Source organism: Haliotis asinina, chromosome 14, assembly GCF_037392515.1.
Source record: "Haliotis asinina isolate JCU_RB_2024 chromosome 14, JCU_Hal_asi_v2, whole genome shotgun sequence".
NCBI classification, from domain to species: Eukaryota; Metazoa; Mollusca; class Gastropoda; order Lepetellida; family Haliotidae; genus Haliotis; species Haliotis asinina.
In genome coordinates, this window is record NC_090293.1 from 22635129 (window position 1) to 22661551 (window position 26423).

The 26423-nt window shown below is 41.2% G+C and overlaps 2 protein-coding genes across 2 annotated transcripts in view; one reads left to right on the plus strand and one right to left on the minus strand.

Annotated features, from left to right (window-relative positions):
* The first annotated feature begins 1164 nt into the window (after window positions 1-1164).
* LOC137261595 (prothoracicostatic peptides-like) overlaps window positions 1165-26423 on the plus strand; it is a 48719-nt gene continuing 23460 nt past the window's right edge. Inside the window, exon 1 of the mRNA XM_067799374.1 lies at window positions 1165-1636. The gene's annotated coding sequence lies outside the window, so the exon portion shown is untranslated. The remainder of the gene's footprint in view (window positions 1637-26423) is intronic.
* On the minus strand, window positions 18669-19172 carry LOC137260706 (uncharacterized). The gene has a single exon (XM_067798292.1). The coding sequence runs from the start codon at window positions 19170-19172 to the stop codon at window positions 18669-18671; it is 504 nt and encodes a 167-aa protein (XP_067654393.1).

Below are 26423 nucleotides of genomic sequence, written 5' to 3' on the forward strand. Positions count from 1 at the left end.
CATGTTCTGTAGCTCACCTCTTCGTAGTATAAACCGTGAAAAGTTAGTCCAGGTTAGAATAAGTCTCCGGCAACCAATGCTTGTCATAAGAGACAACATATAGGATCGAGTGGTCGGGCACGCTGACGTGGTTGACACACGTCATCGTATCCCAGTTGCGTAGATAGATGCTCATACTGTTGACCATTGAATTGTCATCGTACCAGGTGAATGCCCATAATGTCAACCACTTGATTGTCTTGCTCGAACTCGATTACTTACAGACCATATAGCTGGAATATTGCGGACTGAGGAGTAAAACAACACATCAACCTACCAACATCGTCGTGCACTTGCCTCCAAAGCACTGTCGACGGCGAGAGATTACACGGATGATGAAGAACACAATAGTATAGGTGGAAAACAATACCATGGTCGATGTGTGCTGCAGTCGTTGTTTTCAAGTCCCGACATCTTACAGAAAGGACGTCTGTCTGTAGCAAAATGTTGCCTAGGTAAAATGAGAAAGCCTAATTCCCGACAGAAATCATATCGCTGTTTCCGAAAGGTGATTTTATTGGATATGTGTGTACAACCGTATGCCATTAAGTATCGCGGCCAGTTGTTGTCAACCTTCTTTGAAATATCAGAGTCTGTGTGGGTAGCGTCTGTAATGGGATAATAAGTAAATTCTGTACTTTGACGAAAACGGCCATAACAAAGGATACGTGATACAGATTTAGGGAATGACGTCATTAGACGACAAACGTCTGATTTCTTTTTCATCTTAGATGTTTGAACTTTGACTCCAGTTCCAAACTTTCCAAACAGAAAATAAAACCTAGATATTTCTAAGTTGTCATACAGGCGAGACATCGAGCTGACAAGTATTGAATTAAGCATAGCAGACTCGTGTTCTAAAGCTCTGTTCGACTGACTATATCTAAAGCTATTGATTTCAACGAGACACTATAAGATGGACGCTGACGACGCTTCGATCGGAACCTTTCATGACCAAAACTTTGCCAGGTATATGCGAGGGGAAGTATTCAAGAAGAAACAAGGTTAGTCCCATACATCTTAAGACACTTACACGTCTGGTAACCCTACAATCAAGCCAATAGCAATTACTGCTTTCACCGTGTCATAACCGCCTGAGATCAATTGGACACCAGAAAGATCCCCATTTCTAAGTGTCCCCATTTCCCGCGTTGCATCCGGAGCGTCCGTTAATGCTTGCTCTTTCAGACCCCTGTACAATCAATACCCGGACTTCAACTCACCGCCTTCCTGTGGGGCGCTGTCGGGTGGTGCTTATCGATAGACGCCTATCGATTGATTACCAATGTATCTCTCCGACCAACAGGTCCATATTGTTGTCAAGACGCTGAGTGATTGCCGCCCCTCACCGCAGTTCTTCCTCTAGCGGTGGATGAGCGCGCGCGAATCAGAGTCCGTTAGTGGCACCGACGGTCCCGCCTACCGCCCCCTGCCTCGTGGGTAATTAACGTACCACCTCCTTCCCCACCGGTAGCATACTATACCCGCGGGTTTATCTCTGCTCTGTCTTTCACAGAGGGAGCCAGAGCGGACACGGAGATACCGCTGAAACGAAGAGGACGACGAGGAAAAGAACGCTCCTTTACTAACACTTAAGGTGAGTCACTAAGCTATTACCATGTGAGAGTCTTGCTGATGAGGAAGTGTGAAGCTTTAACACATCTTTCCGATGACGTGCAGCTGGTGAATAGATTTCATTTAGGACTTTTATAGACACACAATCACCTTTACCGAGCTATTTCAGACTGTTCCATTCAAAGCGTTCTTCTTACCAACACTTGTTGGTTCCTTTAACCAACTTATAGTTCAAACTTATTTTCTAAATTCATATGCATTTTCCAATCAAAACAACGTAACGAGTAGCAGAATAGCTCTCAGTGATACTTTACAATCATTATATTCGTATTGTACTACATTGCATGTAAGGAATTATGTTCATATAGGGTTCAACAACTTGTATCTCTGTGTTACATATACATCGTTGTAACTCTCGTCATACGAACTGCCATACACTCTATGCAGTGTTAGCTAATGCAATTACTAACCTTAGTACACGTATAAGTCATCTTACGAATACAGTGACGTGTTTTCCCATGAGGCTACAAATCCTTCCGATTAATTTTGTCCTGATTAATTAATCCGTATTTGTAATTCGAATTACAACCGTGGCTTGTGTGACTTTACAACAAAAAAAGTTAAATCCATAAGAATAATATTTGGTTAATGAAAAATTGTGATTTGTCAGTACAGAGACTTGCCTTTGTTACATCGCCCTTTGCGTTGACTGGTCTAATTCAATAGCTAAATTGATTCCATCGGGAGTCCAATAATGTATATTTGTTCTTTCATTCGTCTGAATCAGCGAACAGAACTAATGACAAAATGCCTTTTCATTAAGAAACGTTAAGAACGTTTAATTTCACTTGTAGTCAGTAACACGACCAGTGATTGGTTGTGTTTATGCATCGCATTTCAGTGATCCAAAGCAGCGTCCGCTGGAAATGTCAGGCTTTAAGAAAGTGGAGACTTGAAACAGAATTATCTACAATGATGATTATATAGAACGTGTCTGACTTGACAGTCGTAAAGAAATAGAATTTGAAAGGAAACGTTAAAAATGCAATCTTAGCTGTTTAGCACAGCTTCGTAAAATTCTCAGATGGGGGTGGCAAGCCTGGTGATTGTATGGAATAAGTGTGAGTTCATTGCCGTGAGCAAATGGAAGATGATAGGAATGTTAAAAATGTAATACAAGCTGTTTAGCACATTTTCTTTCAATCACAGATGGAAGTGGTAACGTCGATTATATGGACTAAGACTTGAGTGCTGTAAGGAAATGGAATATGATAGATTTTATATTGCAATCTAACCTGCTCAAAATCGCTGCATAAAACGTACTGCTGGGTCTTCGCAGCAAGACTGGTGTATATATAGAGATATATTTGAGTTGATTGCCGTAAAGAGTGGAATATGATCGGAAATGCTAACATGTAATCTAAGCTGTTTAACACAGCTTCTTTAAATGGACCCATGACAGAGGCGTGTGTGTTCCAGATAGTAGAATGGTAGCAGTTACCAGGAATATATTGAACAGGTTTGACGTGATTGTTGTAAAGGAAACAGAATAGGATGTTAAAAACAAAATCCAAGCTGCTTAGCAAAACTTTTTAAATGTACAGATGGTACTGCAGATTTCGGTCGTATGAATGTGATTATATGGAATAGGTTTGACTTGAATGTCGTAACGAATTGGAATATGATAGGAAATGAGTGTCGCTTGACAGGCTTCTTTAAATGCATACATGGCACTGCAGGGAATTGTCCGTATGTGACAACTCCGATGATTATATAGAACAGTTTTAACTTTATTGTCGTGAAAAAACGGAATATGATAGGAAATCCTTTATTGTAATCTGAGTTGTTTAAGGCAGCTTCTTTAAATGGGCAGATGACATTGTGTGTTCTAGATAGTAATAAGGTAGCAACTCCCATGAGTATATGGAATAGGTTTGACTTGATTGTTGTAAGGAAACGGCACGGCACATGATAGGAAATGATAACGTGTTTAACACAGCTTCTTTAAATGCACAGCAAGTCACTGCAGGTTCTAGATCGTATGAAAGTGGCAAAAGGAAACAAATATGCCATTCATGACACGGTGGAGAGAAAGCTGACGATACAAGGAATGAAGGGATTTATTCACCGAGTGGTCTTGCTTAGACATTAAGGGTCAGATAGGGAGCTTACGAACGCGACAATCACGCTTTTCAGATGTCCTTCTTAACAACACAATCACCGCAATCGCGCTGACAGCTACGGTTAGAGGTTGCGCTGAACGGCATAATGTTCGAAGAACTAACTGTCTTCCTTCTTTGAGATTATTTTACGGATGGGATTTAAAACGTTCTTTGACTCTTATTTGAGTAGATCTTTGAACCTTCGCATCAGTAAGACGATGGTTGACACATCTGAGAAGATGCATGTGGCGAGCGATGGAGGTGTTCTACATACAGCACAAGGTTATATCCAGGAAGGACTTTATAACTGGGTAACATGAAGGGGAAGTTATATACTGATCATTTTACCCACTGTGTCACACGGAAGTCGGCTTGGCGAGTTCCAGTTTGTTTAGTCGACTTGTTAGGAACTAGCATTGCTCAGGCAGAACATCTCAGCTGTTTGATGGTATTCTGGCAACTTTATTGTTTGTTTGACGATTAAGTTCCTTACAGCAACATATTTTTTCTGGAGTGCAGGAGAGCTAGTTTAGATGTACTTTGGCAAGGAATGAATCAGTCTCCCTGTATTCAGGTGATAGACAATTGTCGCAGAACAGCACGTGAGCTATGTCTTAGCGGTGTTTCTCTTCTGTTCCTATCTGCCCAAGTCAGGATTTTGGAAGCGCCAAAATTCCTTCCGTATGAACAGATTTATCCAGGGACTATCCCTGTTTACTTTCTGATCCTTCATGGCGATAGGCATATCTCTTATTGCTTGGCATGTGTGCTGAAGATGAACATTATGTATAAATTTCACTTCAAAGTTGACGTTTCAGTGGAAATGGTGAAAACCTCTGATGTGGCCAAGTGAAAATAAGAATAACGTTAAGTTGAAAACCATTTCACTCATTCGGCGACGGACGTGCGTGCATGTGCTTGAGTACGTGTGTGTATGTGCGTGTACATGTGCGTATGCGTGAGCGTGCGCACATTTGTGTCGCTACTAGTGCTACTCCGGACTACAGCTGAATGCATAGTGTCAGCCCACAGTGTTTTACACGACCTCAGGCGCAGTATTCACAGTTTTATCTCGTTATTGCCCAGCTCAAGGTCGGGAATCGAACCCCCGCCTTCTACTCTTGTGGCAGCTACTCTACCTACTAGACTACGATGAGAACCGCCATGAGACCATTAAGAATACCGGTTTAGGATCTTGACCATTGAGAAATGGCACCTGTTTTGAAAGAAGCAATTTCCTTTGGTATATCGCTTAAACCACTGCAGTGCATTCAGCACTAAATGAAAGAGAACTAATTCCTCTATAATCAAAGCACAATTTTCGATGATTATGTGTCAGGCTTCAATGTTTTGCTGTAACACCTTGTGTTTCCAATGTAAAAAATGGAATATAAAATTTAAGCCGAAAAATGCGCTATACAGTTGCTTGGAAAAAAGCTCCCGTAACCCATTCCCTCAAACACTTCAGTCTGTTTGCCCACATACCACTTCGGGACCGGCGCGTAATAGGACAATAAGGGCTAAAACAAGTTCCACCTGGTGCCTGTCATGTCAAACTCCAATTTAACCAGAATGTCGTTACGACGTTAAAGATTAATTTGCTGTTCCTTTTCAAAATGTCTAAAATGTTGATACTGAAGAAGGTTTTCCATTAAGATGTTGATTGAAAATCCATCAGTTGTCTCGGAGTATGTATTTAGTCAGAATGCATGTGCTCTTTTGTTGTCAAAGACTACACAGGTATTCACAGTACCAAAGCGCCGTACATTATGCTCACACCTGCCCTCCAATTAACGCATTGTTGACTCATTATTTCACGGGAAACTGCCAATAGATTAACAATACTAGCCAAATAATGAGTTTTCCAACAAAGACTTTAAATCAGAAAATCAGGTAATTAGGCGATACGTTGCAGTAATGTAATTGATTGTATGCATAATGAAGATTAGATGTTTCCGTGTCGATGGGGCTACTCGTTCCTGATGATATCTGTGTAGAATATCCGCTCCTTCTCTGTTATTCTACCTGACAAATGTTAAATTCCCACACACTCGATCAATACGAGAAGGCACCTCAGGATGTTTCAACAATGTTTAAGTGTTCCTTTGGTCCTATTCCGTTGTCCCCATTTTCACTCTTCACCTTCTGTCACAAGGCGCCAGTCACATTCCCGACTGTAAGCCACGCATGCCCCCAGATTCGGCGCCAGAGACCATGAATAATTTATGATCAATCGGCACGTAAAATAATGGCCACAGATCGGATGAAATCAGTTCTTCTTTGATTTAGTCGAAAGGAGTAATGTTAAAGGTCACCATTTATTCAGGAAGGAACACATTACGACGTTCTCGACCTCAGTGTAAAGAACATTGAAAGCGATCATTACAACACGTCGGCACGACAGGGAAATTCTCACATTTTTAAATAATATAAATTTAATTCCAATCATCTACGGTTTTGTGATTCATTTTCCTTGGCATCCATCACGGGCTTCCTGTGGTTCAAATGTCGTGTACCAGCGCCAGAAGGTTCTGAAGTTTAGAAAAAATACATGCAAAGTCGTGCAAGTTAAACGTTTGTGCATGTTCATTGCACAGACACAAATGTGGCATGCTTTGACTGGCAAGAAAGGTGCACCTTCCTGTACCCTTAGTGCCAACGACCGTGAATATATGCCCATCACGATTTAGACGTTGTTTCATTCAAACATTTTGTAAATGTCAGGTAAAAATTTAGATGCTAAGGGTCTCCGTGTCCTTTCATGACACTATTCAGAGGATTCCGGAAAAAATGACAACTACTTGACATTATCCGTAGGCCTCCCTCTCCTGCAATTTTTTACGTTTGTGTGTGTGTTTATAAGTGACTGAGGTCGATTTAACGACGTTTTAACAGTATTTAACTCTAGTGAGCTTAATGATGTGACAACTCCAATTGATGCAAATAACTTGAAACTTGTGAATTTGTGAAATTTACAAATCCTAGTACGGTGGTGACAATTTAATCAACAGCGTGTTTTAACAGAAAGAATAGTACCCCCACAGCCTGTCGATCCCGGGATATGCACGTTGAAGTGATCCAGAATTTGTCAGATAAACAGGCGTATTGGACGAGGTGTGCGGGAAACAGTTTTGCCTTGTCAAATGAGGTTCTAATTTGGTTATACATTTATGAATGGACTCTCACCAGGAAAGACAGCACACGTAGTCCAGTACATAGAGCGTCCGACCGGCGAGCCTACTAGTGGTTCAGTCTTCTGGTGGTGTCATGCTCAAAAGCGTTACGAGTGATTTGGACACTAGAAATGACTTCCCTTTTTGTACTCTTGAAGGTACTCTAATCAGAATTTGGGTCGTGATAATGAACTATTGGTCAGTGTCAACACCTCTTCGCGAACGCCTGGTATTATCAATTGTTTTATAGTGTTTCATGCACAAATTTAATAGTGGCAATTACACTAACGATTAAAGTTTACTGCTGAGAATTGTTTATATAAAAGCCAAGAGCTCAAATCGTACATGTCACGGACCCCGTTCTTCAAAAAAAAAAAAGACAAAACAAAAAAAACAAAACAAAAACAACACAAAAAAACCCCAAACCCCAACTGTCCGTGTCTTATTGTATAAAGAATACTGCCACCAAACTAACACTTTGGCATTACGCTATATTTGGCAGCCATTGACTCGAACGTTGCAAAGATATTCAGAAGCACCGACAGGCATTGCTACATTTAGATGTACAGATGCCGTGGTTGTAGTGCAAAGGCAACCCTCGGCTGTCGTTCTAGTGGAAGGGGGTGGGGCACAATTGCCTGGGGTGGAAAGAAGACGGATGTTCCCAGTCCGACGTCGGATCTGGAACTCAAATGACATACTGGAATGAATAAAGCCGTCTTTAGCTACGTGATGAAGTCGACTGGAGGTTCCCTCTGGGTAAATGATTTTAACAAAGCAAGTGTAAGCAAGATCTGCCTGGAATTATGTTTCGGGAACAGATTGACTTGTTTTTGAAAAAGACAATTGGGGATGCTGAATGTTGCCAAATTTCCTTGAAATGATAGTTGATGACAGAAGTGTTTTTGAGGACACCTGTATAGACCCCCGAGATAGGCCAGGAATATCATGATATCACACATCAACGCCCCACATCATTATTCACAATATCTGTCTCCCTTTGTTTCCTTTTGCGAATACACGGGTGTTTATAGACCGACCATAATACTTTACTACCGCGCAGTATAGAAGTGAAAACTGTAAAGAATTTTGAGAGCATAAAATATTCCTCATAATGTGCAAGTACTTTCGGAGCAAGAGATACAACACTTTATTTTAGGCCTGTGGGTGAGTTTATGTGTAATACACCAATATCTAGAATGTTTCCCTCGCTGTCATCTATTTCACCTCATTACTGAACAGCGTCAAAAGACAACATCCGCTGATGCATTGCAAAAGTAAGTGACTGAATGTGTGAGTGAGTTTAGTTTTATGCTGCATTCAGCAATATTCCAGGTATATGGCGACGGTCTGTAAATAATCGAGTCTGGACTAGACAATCCAGTGATGGACAGCATGAGCATCGGTATACGCAACGGGCATACAATGACACTTCAACCAAGTCAGCAAGCCTGACCACCCGATCTCATTCGTCGTATCGTATTGAAGATCATCTCTAACCTGGATCTTCTTTGGTCTGCATTGCTAAAGTCAAACGTGGGTCTGAAGCGTGGTGAGCTGCAACGTCTACAATTCTGAACAACAATCGCTAGCTCACGTTAATACCTTCGTGCAATTTGGTAGTTTGTCCATGATCACTATAAATCTAGTTTATATGACGTCATGCAGAGTGTCTCGTCTCGAAAACAATTCATATTTTGTTAGGTACCGAGACAGGCAATTCTCATTTGTAAACACCATGATTAATACGCGACGTATTGCTTCATGAAAGTCGTGTGGAACAAACACGACAAAGTGTCTTTGTTTATGGCTGTTGTAATTGGTGAAACGCAATCTGAATCGTGCGGCGGTTTTATGTATTCAGCTTTTTTGTCGTTTTTCAAGATTTCACCAGAATGTGTTTTCGTCACGAAATGTTGTACCAGCGTGTCTAAGTTGGACGACGTGCAGACCGGGAACCTGGCACAGGGAATGTTTTCTTAGTCCCTGTCCAGCTGAGATATGACGATGCGGTGATGTTGAGATAACTGTCCAGCTTAGGCATGACGTTGTTGTAATCGTGAGATAACCGATTAGCTCACACACAACGTTGTTGTAATCTTGAGATAATTGTCCAGAGTGGGCATCAAATTGTTGTAACCTTAGCTAACTGATCAGCTCAGACAAGACGTTGTGGTAATCTTGAGATAATTGTCCAGAGTGGGCATCAAATTGTTGTAGCCTTAGTTAACTGATCAGCTCAGACAAGACGTTGTGGTAATCTTGAGATAACTCCTCAGCTCAGACATGACGTTATTGTAATCTTGAGATAACTGATCAGCTCTGACATGACGATGTGGTAGCCTTGAGAAAACTGCTCAGCTTAGACATGGCGTTTTTGTAATGTTGATATAATTCATCAGCTCTGAAAGGACGTTCTTGTAATCTTGGGATAACTGATCAGTTCTGACGTTGAGGCACCGAATGGATATGACTATAGATAAATGTATATGTAACAGAATATTCCATAAGATATTATTGGGATGTCTACTGAAATATATAATGCGATATTCATTTGGAACATGGTATATGTGTACTTATTGCTAAATGTGAAGGGAGATAAACGTATCAGGCTACGTATTGAGGTATATATGCTCGTATGGGACTATACGTTGGGATACGTGCTCGCATAGCTATCAATAAACATATATGTGAATGACGTCTAACTTCTACTGCCATATCTATAGACATGTAATTACATGGTATATGTACTGATGGCAGTGATTGAAATAATTTTTCAACTCAACCTGACAGGCGGGCTGGTGGCCCATAAATGTTGCCTGCCCACCTTTAAGTAACCCTCTCTTTGAGTGGTTCTTATTGATCCATGTGACTACTGATATCCAATCATAGCGTAGCTTACTATGTCAGCCAGTTTTACTGTCCTGTTGCTATCTTCACTGTCTGAAGAGTTGTCCATGTATAATTATGGAATATGCTCGTAGCTTTCATTCATCTTTCTTAAATCAAAATATGACATGGCAGTTAAAAGAAATGATTGTCCTGAGAGCGAACAGAAAGTAGGTCAACCTTAAAAATTTCAGCCAGACAATCGGGCTGGTGGAGAGAATTTCCAGGCAGCCCGACTCAAAATTTACCGGCCACGGGCAGTCAGACAGCCCGTTATTTCGATCACTGTACTGACATATTTTTAGCAATATAAGGATACTTGTAGTTATTTGGTAATTGAATATATTCGGGCGGTGGGGTAGCCGTGTAGGTAGAGCATTCTCTCATTACGCCGAAGACCTGGGTTCGATACCCCAATTGGGTGCAACTTGTAAAGCGCCGTTCTCGTGTCTCCCGCCATGATATTGCTTAATCATAAGCTTCGTAAAACCGAACTCACTTACTAGGCTGACATTGTGAAGCCAACAATGTCAATGAATTCTTATTACAACCTCCATGGTTTGTACAAGAGTCAAGTGACACGAGCCGTACACCAACTTACGGCAGCCATACCACGTTGGGGACATTGCAAATGCGATTAACACATAATTACCAAATTGTGAATAGAGCCCAGGTTTTCGGCATAACACCTAACGCCCCTAATTGAGTCCTAACCACTTTACATGCACGAGACGGTGTAGACTGCCTGACTGAACACAGCTTCCATAAAGTCTTCTTGCTAATCTGGTCCACACTCGGAATTTACTGCGCCGTGAAACAAATTCCATGTACTACGTCATCTTAGGCCTTTTTTCACCCAAATAAGGACAATGTTATAAGTTGGTTCTGTAAAATCAGTAAAATATTACACTCTAGACATCTCAACGTAAATGTCACAACAATTAGTAAACGTTTACTTACACTTTGAAATATTGATGTGCCTTCATAGACTATTCTGTTTTTTATTAGTACCAACAGTCAAAAAAGTTGAGAGGTTCTGTTTTTCACTGAAGTAATTGTGTTACATCACGGTGCCAGTTCATGAATATATTTTTAATGTTTGTAACAAAATTATCAAGACTTTAGACTGTGTCACTTTAATCGGAAACATGCTTGGTTCCATGTTGTAAGTTGTTTCTTTAGCTTCAATAAACTAGACATCTCAAGGTAAACGTCATAACAATTAGTAAACTTTAACTCGGACCTTGAAATATGGATGTGCCTCCACAGACACTTCAGTTGTTTTTGTATCAGTACCAACAGTCCAACAGTTGAATGTTTTTCACTGAATCAAGTGTGTTATATACCGATGTCAGTTTCTGAATATTCTTGTTATGTTTCTAACAAAATTGTCATGTCTTCAACCCGTGCTACTTTATTGGAAACCATCCTTGGTTCGTGCTCATGTTATGCTTTTTCTGCTACATATATACTATCCCCAAAAGAAACGCATAGTTGATTTGTATTTTAAAAAATCTATTCATCACCTATTGTGTTCAAACCATCGTCAAAATATTTAACAAAGTGCTTGATAACGTGACTTTATACAATTGCACAGGTAAAAACATCGATTTTACCTGAAAATGTTGATCTTGATGAGATTTCTGACAAGGATTGAAAAGGCATCGCCAAAATGCAACAGAAATCACATTCCAGTTGAAATTGTGCTGGAAAAAGCATTCACTATCTGGCAGTGAAAATCCAGATTACCCTCGGAAATTGACAGTCGTATGGACTAGGTTCATGGTCAAATCACTACGTCACGTCTTGACTCTGCAACACGGAACATCGCCATTGTAAGATGCACGGTGGAGCTTACCAATCTTCTGTTGCCATGCGTCTGAATGTTAGTCTGAGCAAGATATAATGGGTAGCAGCTCGTTGCACCCAGACAGGCATAACAAATGACAGTTCCCGTTCGGACAGACCTCCAGTTACCACTGCAACCCGGTCGGTACATCCGGGTACTACATTTGCGTGATCATACTAACACGTGTGAGAGCACAGCAGCCAGGGTGCCTTCACTTCGAAGGATGCCCGCTAAAAATGCACGGGAAAGGTTGAAAGAGATACGTCTGAGAGGCAGGAACAGATTCATACACTAAAGTCTATTTGTGGACGAGTTATACATGTTTGAAAATACATTTTCGCAACAGTTTTGTGGCATATGCGTTTCTTCTTTGGTAAAGTAGATGTTCTGATTTATACTTATATAAACGAAAAATAAGCAAATAGGAATAGAGAAATAATTACATTAAAAAATCCCCACCACTATCAACAACCAACCAACCAACAAACAAAATCAACAACATACAACACCATTGACGTCCGCGAATCAAAATCTTTCTGTATATTTCCTTCGATTCGCTTGAGAAAACTCAAAGTATTTGTTAGACAGACGAGTGTTTCTTTATTACTTAAAATTATAGTACCTGTATTCTGAAGCTACATTTGCGAAAACTCGTAGGAGACATCGCCATTGTCTATACCTTATAAATGCGACCTAACGTCTGGCGAAGCGCTTCTTACACTGGAAAGTAAGGATCGATGCTGCACATATCCATGTACTTAAATCAGTTTGAGTGAGTGTGGTTTTATGCCGGTTTTAGCAATGTTCCAGAAATGGGCTTCACACTTTGTACCCATGTGGGGAATCGAACCCGAGTCGTCGGCATGACGAACAAACTCTTAAATCAGTAGACTACCCCAGTCCAATTCATATTAGGGGCACGCTAAAGCACTGGCATCTAAGGCGTTAAGATTCAGGGTCACGTCCACTTGTTGTAACAGGATGCCCTGGTGGTTCATTTAAATCAACGATATGCTTTGATAATACTGACGTATCATCACCATGCTCATAGCCTTGGGTATTGGGTTCATTATTTAGAACGTTTGATACAAATCATAGACGTTTTGTTGACACGAAATGTCGATATGTAAACCTGGCAAGCTATGTTCGAAACGACTGTAACCCTATGAACTTCTTAAGCCATTTCTTTTCACATTGGCTACGATCCAGTTTGAGAATTCTTAGGGCTCTTAACGTTTCGAGAATAAGGGCCCTGTTCTTATCCAAGATGTGTTTCATTCTTTCGTAATGCATATTCAGATCTTTGATAGGTTTGGACGTACCCGGGGTAGAATAGGCCTTAAGCAACCCGTGCTTCCCATAAAAGGCGACTATGCTTGTCGTAAGAGGCGACTAACGGGATCTGGTGGTCAGGCTCGCTGACTTGATTGACACATGTCATCAGTTCCCAATTCCGCAGATCGATGCCTATGTTGTTGATCACTGGATTGTCTGGTCCAGACTCGATTAGTTACAAACCGCCACCATATTGCTGGAATATTGCTCAATCACTCACTGATAGGTTTGGAATTGTGTTTGATGTCACGGATACCTGGTGAACAGTTGACAGTCGAACGCTGTTTGTTTCTCCAGATGGTCGCAAATACTGAATCAGATAACACAACACAAAGAAACGCCAAAAGCGTTATTGTCGTATTGCCAGGAATTGCCTGGAACAGTTACTCTGAGATAACTAGATTTGATGCTGCATTTCCAAATGAGAAATGTCGCTCTGAGTACACAGTGGGCGCTCCGTCAGAATATTGACTATTAACAGATTGTATGGGTCTGGTTTTTAGAAATGTCTGTTACGAATGGAAGTACCGCGATGACCAGCGAATAACGTTTCAGTTTGTAGATCTCCTGTTCTAAAGTATGAATCTGACACAATATCCAATAAGTACGACGGGGAAAAAATCAGGTTTTCAGAAGTCCTAAATTCATTGTGATAATAATGTGTCCATGTTTATAGTGCCAAACTTCACACGAGATATGCTAATAGCGCTAATATTGAATAGCACAGCACATTATTACCCCGAAGACCCAGGCTGCCTGTTGTGCGCTAGAAGGCTAAAGTCACATGACTTATCCCATCGGGTACCCATTTTCTGCTGAACGAACGGAGACGATTTTAACAAACTCACTTTGCCTGAGGTGAGACCGCGTGTATCATATGTGCCTCTTTCGTGGGGCAGGACTGGAGTCCTCAAGGATCAAATTGCACCTATCCAAGGACTCTACTGACCAAACACTGCTTAAGTTCACATGATTTGCGACCCGTGAAGGTCAGGGTCTAGAATAGGCCTTCAGCAACCCCTGCTTGCCATAAAAGACGACTGTGCTTGTCGTAAGAGGCGACTAGCGGGATAGGGTGATCAGACTCGCTGACATGTTTGACACATGTCATCGGCTGCCAGTTGCACAGATCGATGCTTATGCTGTTGATCACTGGATTGTCTCGTCCAAACTCGATTATTTACAGATCGCCGTTATATAGCTGGACTATTGCTAAGTGCGGCATAAAACTAAACTCACTCATTTACGTGACTTGCGACCTGAGCTCTATGAATAAGACCACACACCATCACAGTACAACCTATAGGGACGTGAGTGAGTAGATAAAATGAAAAGACAAATTGCTTCAGATGATGGTTTAAAACTGTATGTACTGTGCTTTTATGTCTCTGGTATAATGTGATTAATGGTCCCACGACTTTCCTGTAGTAACTCTACCTGTCTGGTCCTGTCTGTCGTAGTCAGCGGTTTCCTCCGTGGCGGCTGCGCAACGTTAATGACGTTGATCGGTTTACAGTTCAATCTCCGACAACCGCGACACCGTTACTTCTTCTCCCCGTCACCTCCTCCGTCACTGTCTCACGGTGTTGACTTCACGTCTTTTACCCTTACCGATGAATATGCAAGTGTTTATAGCACATGATTGGCGAGTTTCGACTTGCATTGTAAAGTATAGCGGTTAAAATTTGATTAGTGCGTTTTTGAAAATATATCTGTCTCTCATATGCTCTAACAATGACATTATAGAATCATGATTATCAGCGTGAAAGCACAAGAATTGTTTCAGATTTCTTTCAATCTCAAAGTGTAAATTGATTTGATCGTGGTCAGATTCTGTTATGTGGCTGAATGCGTGGCTCAGTGTCCAGTGGGCTAATGATTTGCTTGTTTGATCCAGTTTGATCCACTGGTTTGTTTGATCCAGATTCGACCACTAACAAGTCAACGAGGTATACCTGCTCTATTCACAGTGCTCTGAAACAGCACCCTCTCATCCATTAACACATTGGCATATGTGTGAAGAATGGTGATCCTCTGATTATTTGTCATATTTCTGAAAATTGCGCAATGGTATTTGGATATTCCTGATACAGGAGTAAGGAAGGACACACTCTCCATTTCAAACGTCTGTGTGTGCGTCAGCGAGCGTGGGTCAATATCACCCCTCTGGCTTCTGATTTGGGGCCAGCGACTTCTGTGATTGACATCAACAGTATACAGCTACGGCATCTGGGCAGGAAGGCATGCATTAACTAATCCTGACAACTCGCTGAAAAGCAGTTCCAAGGAGTCAGTTCAAGGCATGTAGTAGTACATCCAACGTGTGATCTTGTATCCAATCACAGACATGTCCACCTAAAATATACCTACTCAACAACAATTTCTCTGCATCTGCAGTCACACTAGTCGACAGTGTACGTGAGTTTAGTTTTACGCCGTTTTTACATAATTCCAGCAATATTACGGGCACCAGTAATGGGCTTCACACATTTTACCCATTGTACCCTCGAACCCGAGTCTTCGGGGTGACGAGCGAACGCCTGAACCACTCGGCTACCCCACCGCCCCGACGGTGTACGTACCATCACGCTAGTTGACGCACTGTTTGACACATCACTACAATTGTCTGCAGCTGGATCATTAATGAGAAAACTATCTGCTTTGCATCCTCCTCCGCGATAATTACTTCACTTAATGCCAGAGAAACAGAGTATTATTAAACCAATAAAGATTCACCGGTCTCTGGATGAACCATTCAATCTCATCACAAGTTACTAAAGTGAAGGTACGTCATCCTCAATATCCCTTTTTTCACCCGCATGCGGATTCGTGTCACCATTCAGAGTTTGAAATAGAAAAATATGACGTTAACGGCATTACGCTTCCAATTACATCCCTAAATACACGCAGGGGGTGTGTATGTCTGCAATGTCAGTCTTTGATCTATGGGTTGTATCTACATCACAGTTTAAACAGATGTGCGGAAAGCTTTCCACACTTTTTACTCGCAGCAATACGATACAGGTTCCAAGACATACATTAAATGAACTTCTGAAATCTGTTCATGTTACCGTTGTAGAAATTAAGAATGACAATACATAATTTTGCAGCCTCACACATTGTCCCCTCTGTGAGGAATGGAACACGAAGGTCTGCGTCTCGAACGAATACGCAGACATACAGGTCCTAGAGTTTCGAAGCTCTCTTAACTCTAAGATAGTCGTAAGCTGATGTATGGAACTTCTGAAATCTGTCAATGTTACCGTTGTAGAAATTAAGAATGACAATATATAATTTTGCAGCCTCACACATTGTCCCCTCTTTGAGGAATGGAACACGAAGGTCTGCGTCTCGAACGAATACGCAGACATACAGGTCCTAGAGTTTCGAAGCTCTCTTAACTCTAAGATAGTCGTAAGCTGATGTATGGCAGTTACAACTCTCTTAGCGTTAAGGGAGTTTCGAAAATCGAGGCCCAGTCGTGCCAGATCCTATATTGGATAGTAAAACATGTGACTGCATCAATAGTGCAATTATTTTATGTAAGAGGCATGGACCACGCGTCCCTGGTGCCATGGTACGTGAATTCATTTTAAATGATCGTCTTGCTTGATATATCCCAGTAATGACTTCACATTGCCATAATACTTGCACTCCCATAACGACGGGTCGATCTTCTCTATCGCACAACCCCTGAAGGGTAAAATATACGGATGATTGAGACGTTTTGGTGTACAGCACTGTTATTAAGCAAGTGATTGACAACATGAGGATAGAAACTGCGTAAGGTTTATCCACAAATTTGGGGCGATGCATGTGCAGTACAGTGGGAACTGGGACTGCAATACATTGGCAAGCCAGTTAACAATAACAACACAGTCTGGGGTAGATAGAAGAGTTATCACGTACGCCTTTCTATCTTCATTCTCCTCGTCACTTGTTTGATAATGATGTTAGAACCTAAACAAAGACTCGCTCTCATTGCAATACATTTGTTCATTCTTATATTGTTATCCTCCTTAGGGCCCCGATCTGTGAAGATCCGGGTTAGAACTGATCTTCAGTAACCCATGCTTGTCGTAAGAGGAGACTAACGTGATCGGGTGATCAGGCTCGTTTGCTTGGTTAACACATGTGATCGTATGGCATTTGCAAAGATTGGTGGTCATGCTGTTGATCACTGGGTTTTCAGAGCGGCGTTAAACAACCAATCAACCAACCCAAATCCTCCAACTTCTTAATGCCTCTCAAATAATTTGCACAACCCCGTTTTTAATTAATGTCCACTGTCATTGCAAGGTTTTTTTATTACAAAATCGTAGATAAAACGAGATCCTTACTTTATCCTTAAAGTCTGTATCAAAAGCCTTTGAAGTTCCGGGGTTGAGTAGGTCTTCAACAATCCATGCTTGCCACAGAAGGCGATTATGCTTGTTGTATGAGACGACTAACGGGATCGGGTGGTCAGGCTCGCTGACTTGTTTGACCCATGTCCTCGTCCCCAATTGCTTACATCTGTGCTCATGCTGTTGATCTATGGACTGTTTGTTCCAGATTTGATTTAAAGACCGCCGCCATATAGCTAGAACATTGCTGAAAGTGGCGTTAAAACCAACCAACCAGCCCCCAACTTCTTAATGCCTCTCAAACAAGTCGCACAACCCGGCTTTTAATTAAGGACAGATTGTAAGAGATACGCCTGTATCTAGATCTAGCATGGAAATAACCAGACCAAATACTGGAGGTTTGCTCTGATCTTTGAAAATGGATAGAAAGCTCCGAGGTGGTCATGGATTCTTGGAACAAAATGGATGAGTATATAGCCTTTATTCTAACTAATGGTCTTTTGTGTTGTTGATCAACATCCGGGTAACTAGACCATCCCCTAGCTGCCATCTTGATTAGTTTCAACATGGAGAACTCTTTGTCAGTTAATCAAGGAAGGATGTTTTTAGAGAGGCGTAACACCGACATTAATCACTCCGGCTTCATGCGTGAACACGTCGTTGTCAAATATTGATTGGACATTTTTCCATACAAAAGAAATCACACATGGTTGTATTCGCATGGAGGGGTTCCCCGACTCCGTTGCACTTGAGTGCTTTGTTTAAGTTAAAGATATTTTCATTTATGTGGCACATGACACTCTAGAGCTCATTAAGCATGCTTTATTTCCACCGAGTGAATTTCTTATCCTTGTTGAAAAGGTTACCGTTTTCTCGAGAGGTAGGGATGATAGCATTCATCCTTCTTCAGTCGCCATGTTTGTTGCTGACGTGATGGGAGCTTGTGTTTGAGGGGCAAAAAGTGCTCATTTTTGCAAATTAATATCACCCATTCGTTTTGTAATACGAAAACATTTAAAGACATTTCAGTTCGCGGATTTGTGTCAATTAGAGACATAAAAAAGGGTGTGAAAACGACATGTGTGGCATTCGGAGACCAAAGCCTCGGCATAAATAGCGACAACAACGTCCCCATTGAGAATCGAAACCAGCTCCATACATCACTATGTGACACCGAATGTGGTAATGTGGAGCTCGGAAATCATTAATTAGCACAACTCTCGTAAAAGAACTCGTGGTCTCGAGAACAACAGAATGATGGAAATTAGGCGTGGACGACAGTGCTTGAAGAGAGACTCAATTAAATGGTGGATATCTGATAGGGGTCGTGACATCTGAACTCGATGTGTAAATCTGGTGGATCGTAAAAACACGAAACCAGTTCCTCTATTGTCAGAAATATCTGTGGTGTATCTGTTGCAGCGTTGGTGTGTCTGTTGGAGCGTCTGTTGGAATGTCTGTAGGAGTGTTGGTGTGTCTGTTGGAGCGTCTGTTGTAGCGTCTGTTGGAGCGTCCTTTGGAGTGTCTCTTGGATCTTTGGTGTATCTGTTTGAGCGTCTGTTGGAGCGTCTGTTGGAATGTCTGTTGGAGCGTTGGTGTATCTGTTTGGGCGTCTGTTGGAGCGTCTGTTGGAATGTTTGTTGGAGCGTCTGTTGGAGCGTCTGTTGGAATGTCTGTTGGAGGGTCTGGTGGAGTGTCTGTAGGAATGTCTGTTGGAGCGTCTGTTGGAGCGTCTGTTGGAGACTAGGGTTTCTCCTCGGTATACCGCTGGATGGCGGACAGGTATTGTACGATGTCTGTGCATCAGAATAATGATGGAGTCTTAGGGTATGGGATGGGTTGTGGCAATCCGGGTATTGGATGGAAAATTGATATCAGGATATTGGATAGATTGTGGGTATCTGAGTATTGGATGGATTGTGTATATGTGGGTATTGGATGGATTGTGTATATCCGGGGCATTGGATAGAGTGTGTACATCTCGGTATTGGACGGAGAATGGATATCAGGTTCTTGCATGGATTGTGCATGTCAAGGTGTTGGATGAAGTATCGGCTTCAGGCTACTGGTCAGCATCAAAGCTATAGCTTTGGGACCGTCTTTGTTTAGGGTATTGGGTGGAGTGTGAGCAAAACTCTACTGGATGTAGAGGGGGCTTCGAGTATGGGATGCTGGGGTTGGGGTTGTCTTTGAGGTGGGGTTTGGAATGATCTGGGGAAAGTCGTTGACAAGTACGAAACGGATAGAATGCTAGTTTGAATGCATAATGACTGACCAGAGAAGTGAGTACCTCACCATTCCTGTTACCTCTTACAGAGAAATGAATTGCATATGATTGTAACATTACTTAGAAAGGAGAATGGATTCACTCACCCGTGCCTGTAATTGTAAAATTTCTTAACACAGAGGACTGATTAAGTCATTATACGCAAAATCGTTGATGCGGCTTTGAGCAATAGTTTCTGACGCTCACATAAATAAATAAATAAATAAATAAATAAATAAATAAATAAATAAATAAATAAATAAATAAATAAATAAATAAATAAATAAATAAATCACCGACACGTGATTATTTCACACAGTCGTCTTACTTTAATATTGGTATCAGAGAGAAATGACTCACCCGTAGTCTCACCCATATAACAAGAAGGTCTTCACCTACTCATCCCTTTGACTGTTACAGTACTGAACTTACTTTACTGAATCATGCAGTGTTGCATTAAGCACCACAGAGCAATGTTTCCCCACACAATACGGCTTAACAATGATTGACGCGATTGATTTCCTCGACCTTGTTACTGTTTAACACAATGTAATAATCGACTTACATAATATCATGGTTAGACTAATTTGGAGTAATGTTCTAATTACTTGTATTTTGGGGGACACTGGGGTAGCCTGGTGCTTAAAGTGTTCGGCGAAGACCCGAGTTCGATTCCCCGCATGGGTACAATGTGTGAAGCAAGTTTCTGGTGTTCCTTGATGTGATATTGCAGGGATATTGGTAGAAAACGGCGTAATGCTATACTCACTCTCTGACTTGCAACAGGGCGCAAAGTAAGGCAAATAGTCCTCATCAGTGTTACTGCATTGGGTTTATGGTTTTAAACGTATTTTATCAATATTCCACCAATAATGCCCCAGGGGACACCAGAAAAAGTGGGTTTCACACATTTTACCCATGTAGGGAATAGAATCCGGGTTTTCGGCATAACGAGAGAGCGATTGACCCACTTGGCTATCGCACAACCATTCATCTCATTCATTCATTTATGTAACATTGCACATACGCTCCGAAGCATTGGATATCGAAACACGTACATCCCGCAAGATTCCCATACACTCACTTCTCGACAGGTTGGAATTACGACAGATGTCGTATATAAAACAATACTCTTTCCAACACGACATTTTACTTAGGCCTTTCGTAATGTCGTGAACTCCAAACTATTATGAGGTGACGCCATTCCCAGTTTTCTGATTTACCCAAAGTGATATTTGCTATCCAGACAAAGAATCTGTCATGACATATTCAAGTCTACTTTCACCTGCACCGGATCTGTAAGCGACAAATAAATGGTGACAAAGTGGAGACAATGACACGACGGTCCGTCGTTAAAGATGTCGACGTCAGTAAATGACACTTGATGGTTTTAATGGCGCATTCTCCCTGAAGACAATAGACGTTATAAACCACTGCAGTTAGCTGCTATCTCATAACTATATTTTCGTCACACAATTCCTTTCCCAACTACTGCTACTACTACTACTACTACTACTACTACTACTACTACTACTACTACTACTACTACTACTACTACTACTACTACTGGTGATTGTGGTGGATAAATTGTTCGCTCGTCGCGCCGAGGACCCGGGTTCGATCCCCGGTACATGTGTGAAGCCCATTTCTGGTGCCTACCGCCCTGATATTTCCTCAATGTTACATTTCGTCTGTGGATCAATATAGTTACATAACCATATCCATTTCTCAAGAACCCTGTAAGTGTTAATCTCTTTAATTGATGTATTCCTGTACTGATTAAATATGCTCCATTGTGAATGCCTTCATTGAGGGAATTCGTTTTGTTTATTATGTGCATCCATGTCCTACTCCAAGGATTCCTCCTTTGGGTGTATTCTATTCTTAGGTGAGTTTCTTCATGAAGTGAATCCCTTTGCGGGTGCAACCCTTCATTGAGTAAAACTCTTTCCTGTGTGCATTTTATTGAGAATATAATTAATCCTTTCATTAGGCACATTTCTTAGTTGAGTGAATCCTTTTTTCTAGAATAATTCCTACGCTGAGGGAATGCCTTTACTAAGTGCATTTTCTCTATTTGATGTACGTGTTTCACATGGAATATTATGCCCTTCCCTTTTCCATGTACATTTGTCGATGTGAGTGAACACATTTCATAAGTGACGCCTTTCATGAGTATCCGTATGCTTTCGATGAATGCTTTGTTTGGAAAATATGAAGATGGTTACTTGGGTACTGACTCTTGATATATGACCTATTCATATAAGGAAAGTACGCTTTCGAACTGTCACGCAACTAAAACCTTAGGTCGTCTTTAAGAAGGTATCGAGTTCTCCCTTCACTGAATATGCTTTGAAAGGTTTCTTCACTTCCTTCATAAACATACAGTGCCCTCGTAAGGACAATAGGCAATGGAAACCAACTACAGCATTTGCAGCTTACCACAAATACCGATTAGGATTAAATTGTGGAGGGAGGCGAGACCTGTATTGGGACTGTATTATTGAGGGAGGTGAAACCTGTATTTGTGTCGTTGATTGATGCTGTGTGCGTTATAATGTTTATAAGTAAGGTTGGTTACAAAATCGTTCTTATCTTGGCATTTTCATCAAATCAACTGTCGTTCAGAAATATATGAGAGAGCGAGTGGGACGGGGACACTAGAAATGGGCTTCAAACATTGTAGCGAATCGAGCCCCAGTCTTCAGAGTGACGAGGAAGCGCTTTAACCACTGGCCTACCCTACTGGCACCAGAAACATTTGAAACGTAGGCACTGCTACTGCTAATGCCTTGTCTTAGTCATTAACTGAACCTCTGGCTGGATTTAAACCTAATTGTTGGGCTTTCCTTTGCCTTGAAAATTTGGTTATTCAAAATATTAAAATTATAATATTTTAAGTATGGTCATCACAAATATAAATTCATTTAGAAGTGCATTTACAAATGATACATGGAGATGTTGGGAAATTATATTTCTATAGCCTGCAAACACGGCTATTTGTCACAACCACAAATGGTTTGATATCATTCACTCCTTCACTGGGACATATGCAGCTGAAGAACTCTAGAAAACGGGATGAAAAAATAACAGAGCATTAGGTACATGCAACATTTCAGATAACGGAGAAACAAGATGGAATGTTGAGACTTTATGTCAAGCAGGTGATCCTTTGGCATGACTCCAAAAACAAAGCAAACAGCAATCCTAGATGGAGAACAGAACCCGGTCCTTCGGCGTCACGAATGGACACTGGACACTTTAATAACACGGCTACAGTAACATATGTCCAGAATCAGATGTAGTAGAAATACATGCGAACACATGAATCGTCTGGGCGAGATATTCAGCCACCGCATTATTTCAAATGACAAATAAAACATTTAGGTCGTTCGGTGACACGATTGCCTCCCAAAACAGCACAGGGTAAAAAGTCAGACATTAAAAGATACCGTTTATCAAATCCGTTATTACCAGCTCCGATTACAACAAATACGAGCTCCGCAAATATTGGGTAACTATTAGAGTCTATTACGTCCATGAAACGCTTATTCCATTCACAGGCAAATTCGCCGTTGATGCCGTATTCCCCGCTAATCCAGGTATCAGTTTATACTGTCCATGCATCCCACTACAGCAACAGCTCAACGAAATTGATCATTTCCTAACGTGCACCTTCGTTTTTTATTCCCATTTTTTGCTCCTTTAAGTGAAAAGATGCACGAGAGATCTCGAGGCTTCTATGGCGAACAGGATGAGACTGAGAGTAAATTATAGGCAGATTTGTTTGGCGAGCAATTACCCGCTAGTTTTGCCTTTTCATCTGAATTCCGACGTACAGCCGCAGTTTACTTTAGTTTCCGATTGCATCGTTCGCAATCATTATAGCATGTCCTGCGGCAAGACGAAACCACGACAACCGGATCGATGAGATTGCACGATCTATCGGCAAGCAAATGGTCCAACATAATTAACACTAATTACCAATGCCTGGGGTAGTCCTACGCTAAATGCTGGCTGTTACGTGGTAGAGAGATTGTCCCATCCCATGCATACTCGCGTACACAATCGCACCTCCACCGGAGAGTCTCCCGTCTTCAATTCCAGCAGTCGTTCCAAAGACATGGCTCTTTTCAAGGGTCCTTAACTTCAGCTAATTATACCTCTCAACTCGGGAAGAACGCACAAATCATCAGATTTAAGAAAAACATGATCGATGGACCTTTCTGAAAAACTAATTACACAAAAGACTTGAAAAAATCATATCCTCCATTTTAAAACGCTGAGAGGGGACAATGAGAGATCAAACTTCGAGTTGTAGTATTTTTTCGTAATTCAAAACGTCACATTTGCTTCTTTGGGAACATTAAATGTGGTGCGCGACATGGTTTTGCTCATTTGTATTGTACGAAGTCCTACTTACGTACTGTTTTGTCGCTTTGTGCCTTCAACAACAATTTCGTATACAATTTTGGATCAGCAACAAGAAAGTCCTTTTGTGAAATAACACCATCTTTCTCTGTGAAAAGTTCATTACACAGGCAGCTGCAATATTCTGGGAATCCAATTCTATCTAATTACAATATAAACAAAATGTTGATGACGACTATTTTTTTTCAAACTTATAAAACACAATTATGAGCCTTTCGCTAATTCGATCGAGCTCTGTCAGCAGAACCTGACTGTCAGCGAAAATGATGAACTGTTTCAGCAACCTTTGTTTTATTGGAATGCTTCAGAAAGCCCTCGAGTTACCAAGAGCAACATTAGATGGCGTCACAGAACTAGAATAACAGATGGTACCGGAAGTACGCCAACCACGCTCTCATCGAATTCTGACAAAACTTAGTGATCCATTTTCTTGAACTTCATAACAAGCGTGACGCGTTACAGGAAAAGTCTCAGCAAGGGGAAACCTTTTCGTTGGCCGTGACTGGAAATTAAGTGATGTAAATAAAGACGTATGCGTCCTAATCTCTCCTCTTTCTTCTACACCACAAATAAATATGGAACAGTGTTAGTAGAAACAGACTACCTTAGGTAACGGGACATTCATCGTAGTGAACACTAGGTATACGAGAATTTAAGGTGATTATATGTCTGTGTCGGCAGAACGATTTGTAAGTATCGGCTACGTTGATACTGCAGGCCGTCTGATGAACGACAACGACAACGGTGGTCCTTCGCCGCGTCGAGTTTCAAGTCACCAGTGCATACTTGCTGTTGATAGTGGCGATGGAAGAAACATTTTCTAGCGTAACTAGGTCGGAAACCGTATTTCTTCTAAAGATGTTGTCAATATGAATTCACTGATAATTAACCTGATTACTAGAGCAGAGATAATAAAGTTTTATCGTACAGATGTCACATGTTTGTAAAGATTACTAATATTTACGGATCATGTACACGTCTTGTTGGAAATGGTCACATATGACGTCTTGGGCGCAAATACGACGTGATTTCCAGCGGAATATGCATAATGGCCGAAGTTCAGATAAAAGAACGTGTTTTCGATATTAAAACATAAATAGCCATATTTTAAAATTATTCTCGTCTAGTTTTATGTTCAGTAGTAATTACTTATAACGACGAAGAATTAATACATAGCATCCATGAAACACTGGGTACGTTAAATATTAAAAGTAATCCGTGCAATGCGCTAATCCGAGGAATTCGGTACCAGTATTTTTTGTTGCCCGTAGCTTTGTTTGTTGTTTGACGCAGCACTCAGCAACAGCAGCTACATGGCGGTTGTCTAAGCAGTCGAGTCTGGACCAGACAGTCCAGTGATCAACATTATGAGCATCAATGTGCTCACTTGGTATTCGGTGACCAGGTCAAAGAGCCTGACCACAAGACTCTACTAGACGCCTCTTGCGATAAGCATGACGAATTCTAACCCGGTTCGCCACGGTACCAGCTTTTGTAGAGTGTAAGTGCAACCATCTGGTTCTGGTAAAACAACTCAGTTTATGGACATAGTGTACAGTTATATTTCAAAAGTATTATATAATTTTCCATTCTAATTTCGTCTTTCCAACTTGTCAAATCAGTTTTTGTGCCTCTAACAGGGCATGGTCATGACATGGCATACTTTGGCGTTAGCCTTGTGCATAGACAGTCAACTATGTCATTGCGAATACTCTTATAACGGACTGATGAATATAACGAACTGTTAAGTCGGTCTGTATACACTTCTTGCATATTTTAGTTTAAACGCGTAAAACGAATTACGGTTAGCACGAAGGACAATAGTCGTTTTAACCACAGTTTACTGAATTTAAGCGGTTGGGATTTTTAAACGGTATTGGTTACAATGTTCAATCTAACGGTACCAAAACATAATCCAGCTATTGGTTGGGGTGCTATGTACATAAATATGCAGCCGTCGCCGTCCTCCGTCCTCACTTATAACCACCATTGCAGTGTAGTACAGTGCAACAGTAGGAAGCGATGAATGGATATGGTAAGTCAATCAAGCACTATTGCCTTAATTGACTTCATCAAGGCCGGGAATAACGAAGAGGCAAATATCCCATGTGCACTTCATCTACAGTATAATCACCCAAGGGATTTGCAGCTGACCATATACATATTCTTGACAGAAATCCTGGCAAGTAGAAGTTCACCTATTATTACAAAATGTTCGCATTTTGAACATATCAAGTTGGCAGGGAGGCACGCCACTGTGTTCCGGTACACTTTGAGTCAAGCATAGGATAGATACCAACTGCTGAGTGTCATGTTTTTCAACATTTGAAATGTATTTTTTGATGGGCTAACTTAAAA

Bases quoted from the DNA above. Each gene is read 5' to 3' on its own strand.
- LOC137260706 (XM_067798292.1), bottom strand. From the start codon at position 19,172: ATGCACAGACATCGTACAATACCTGTCCGCCATCCAGCGGTATACCGA.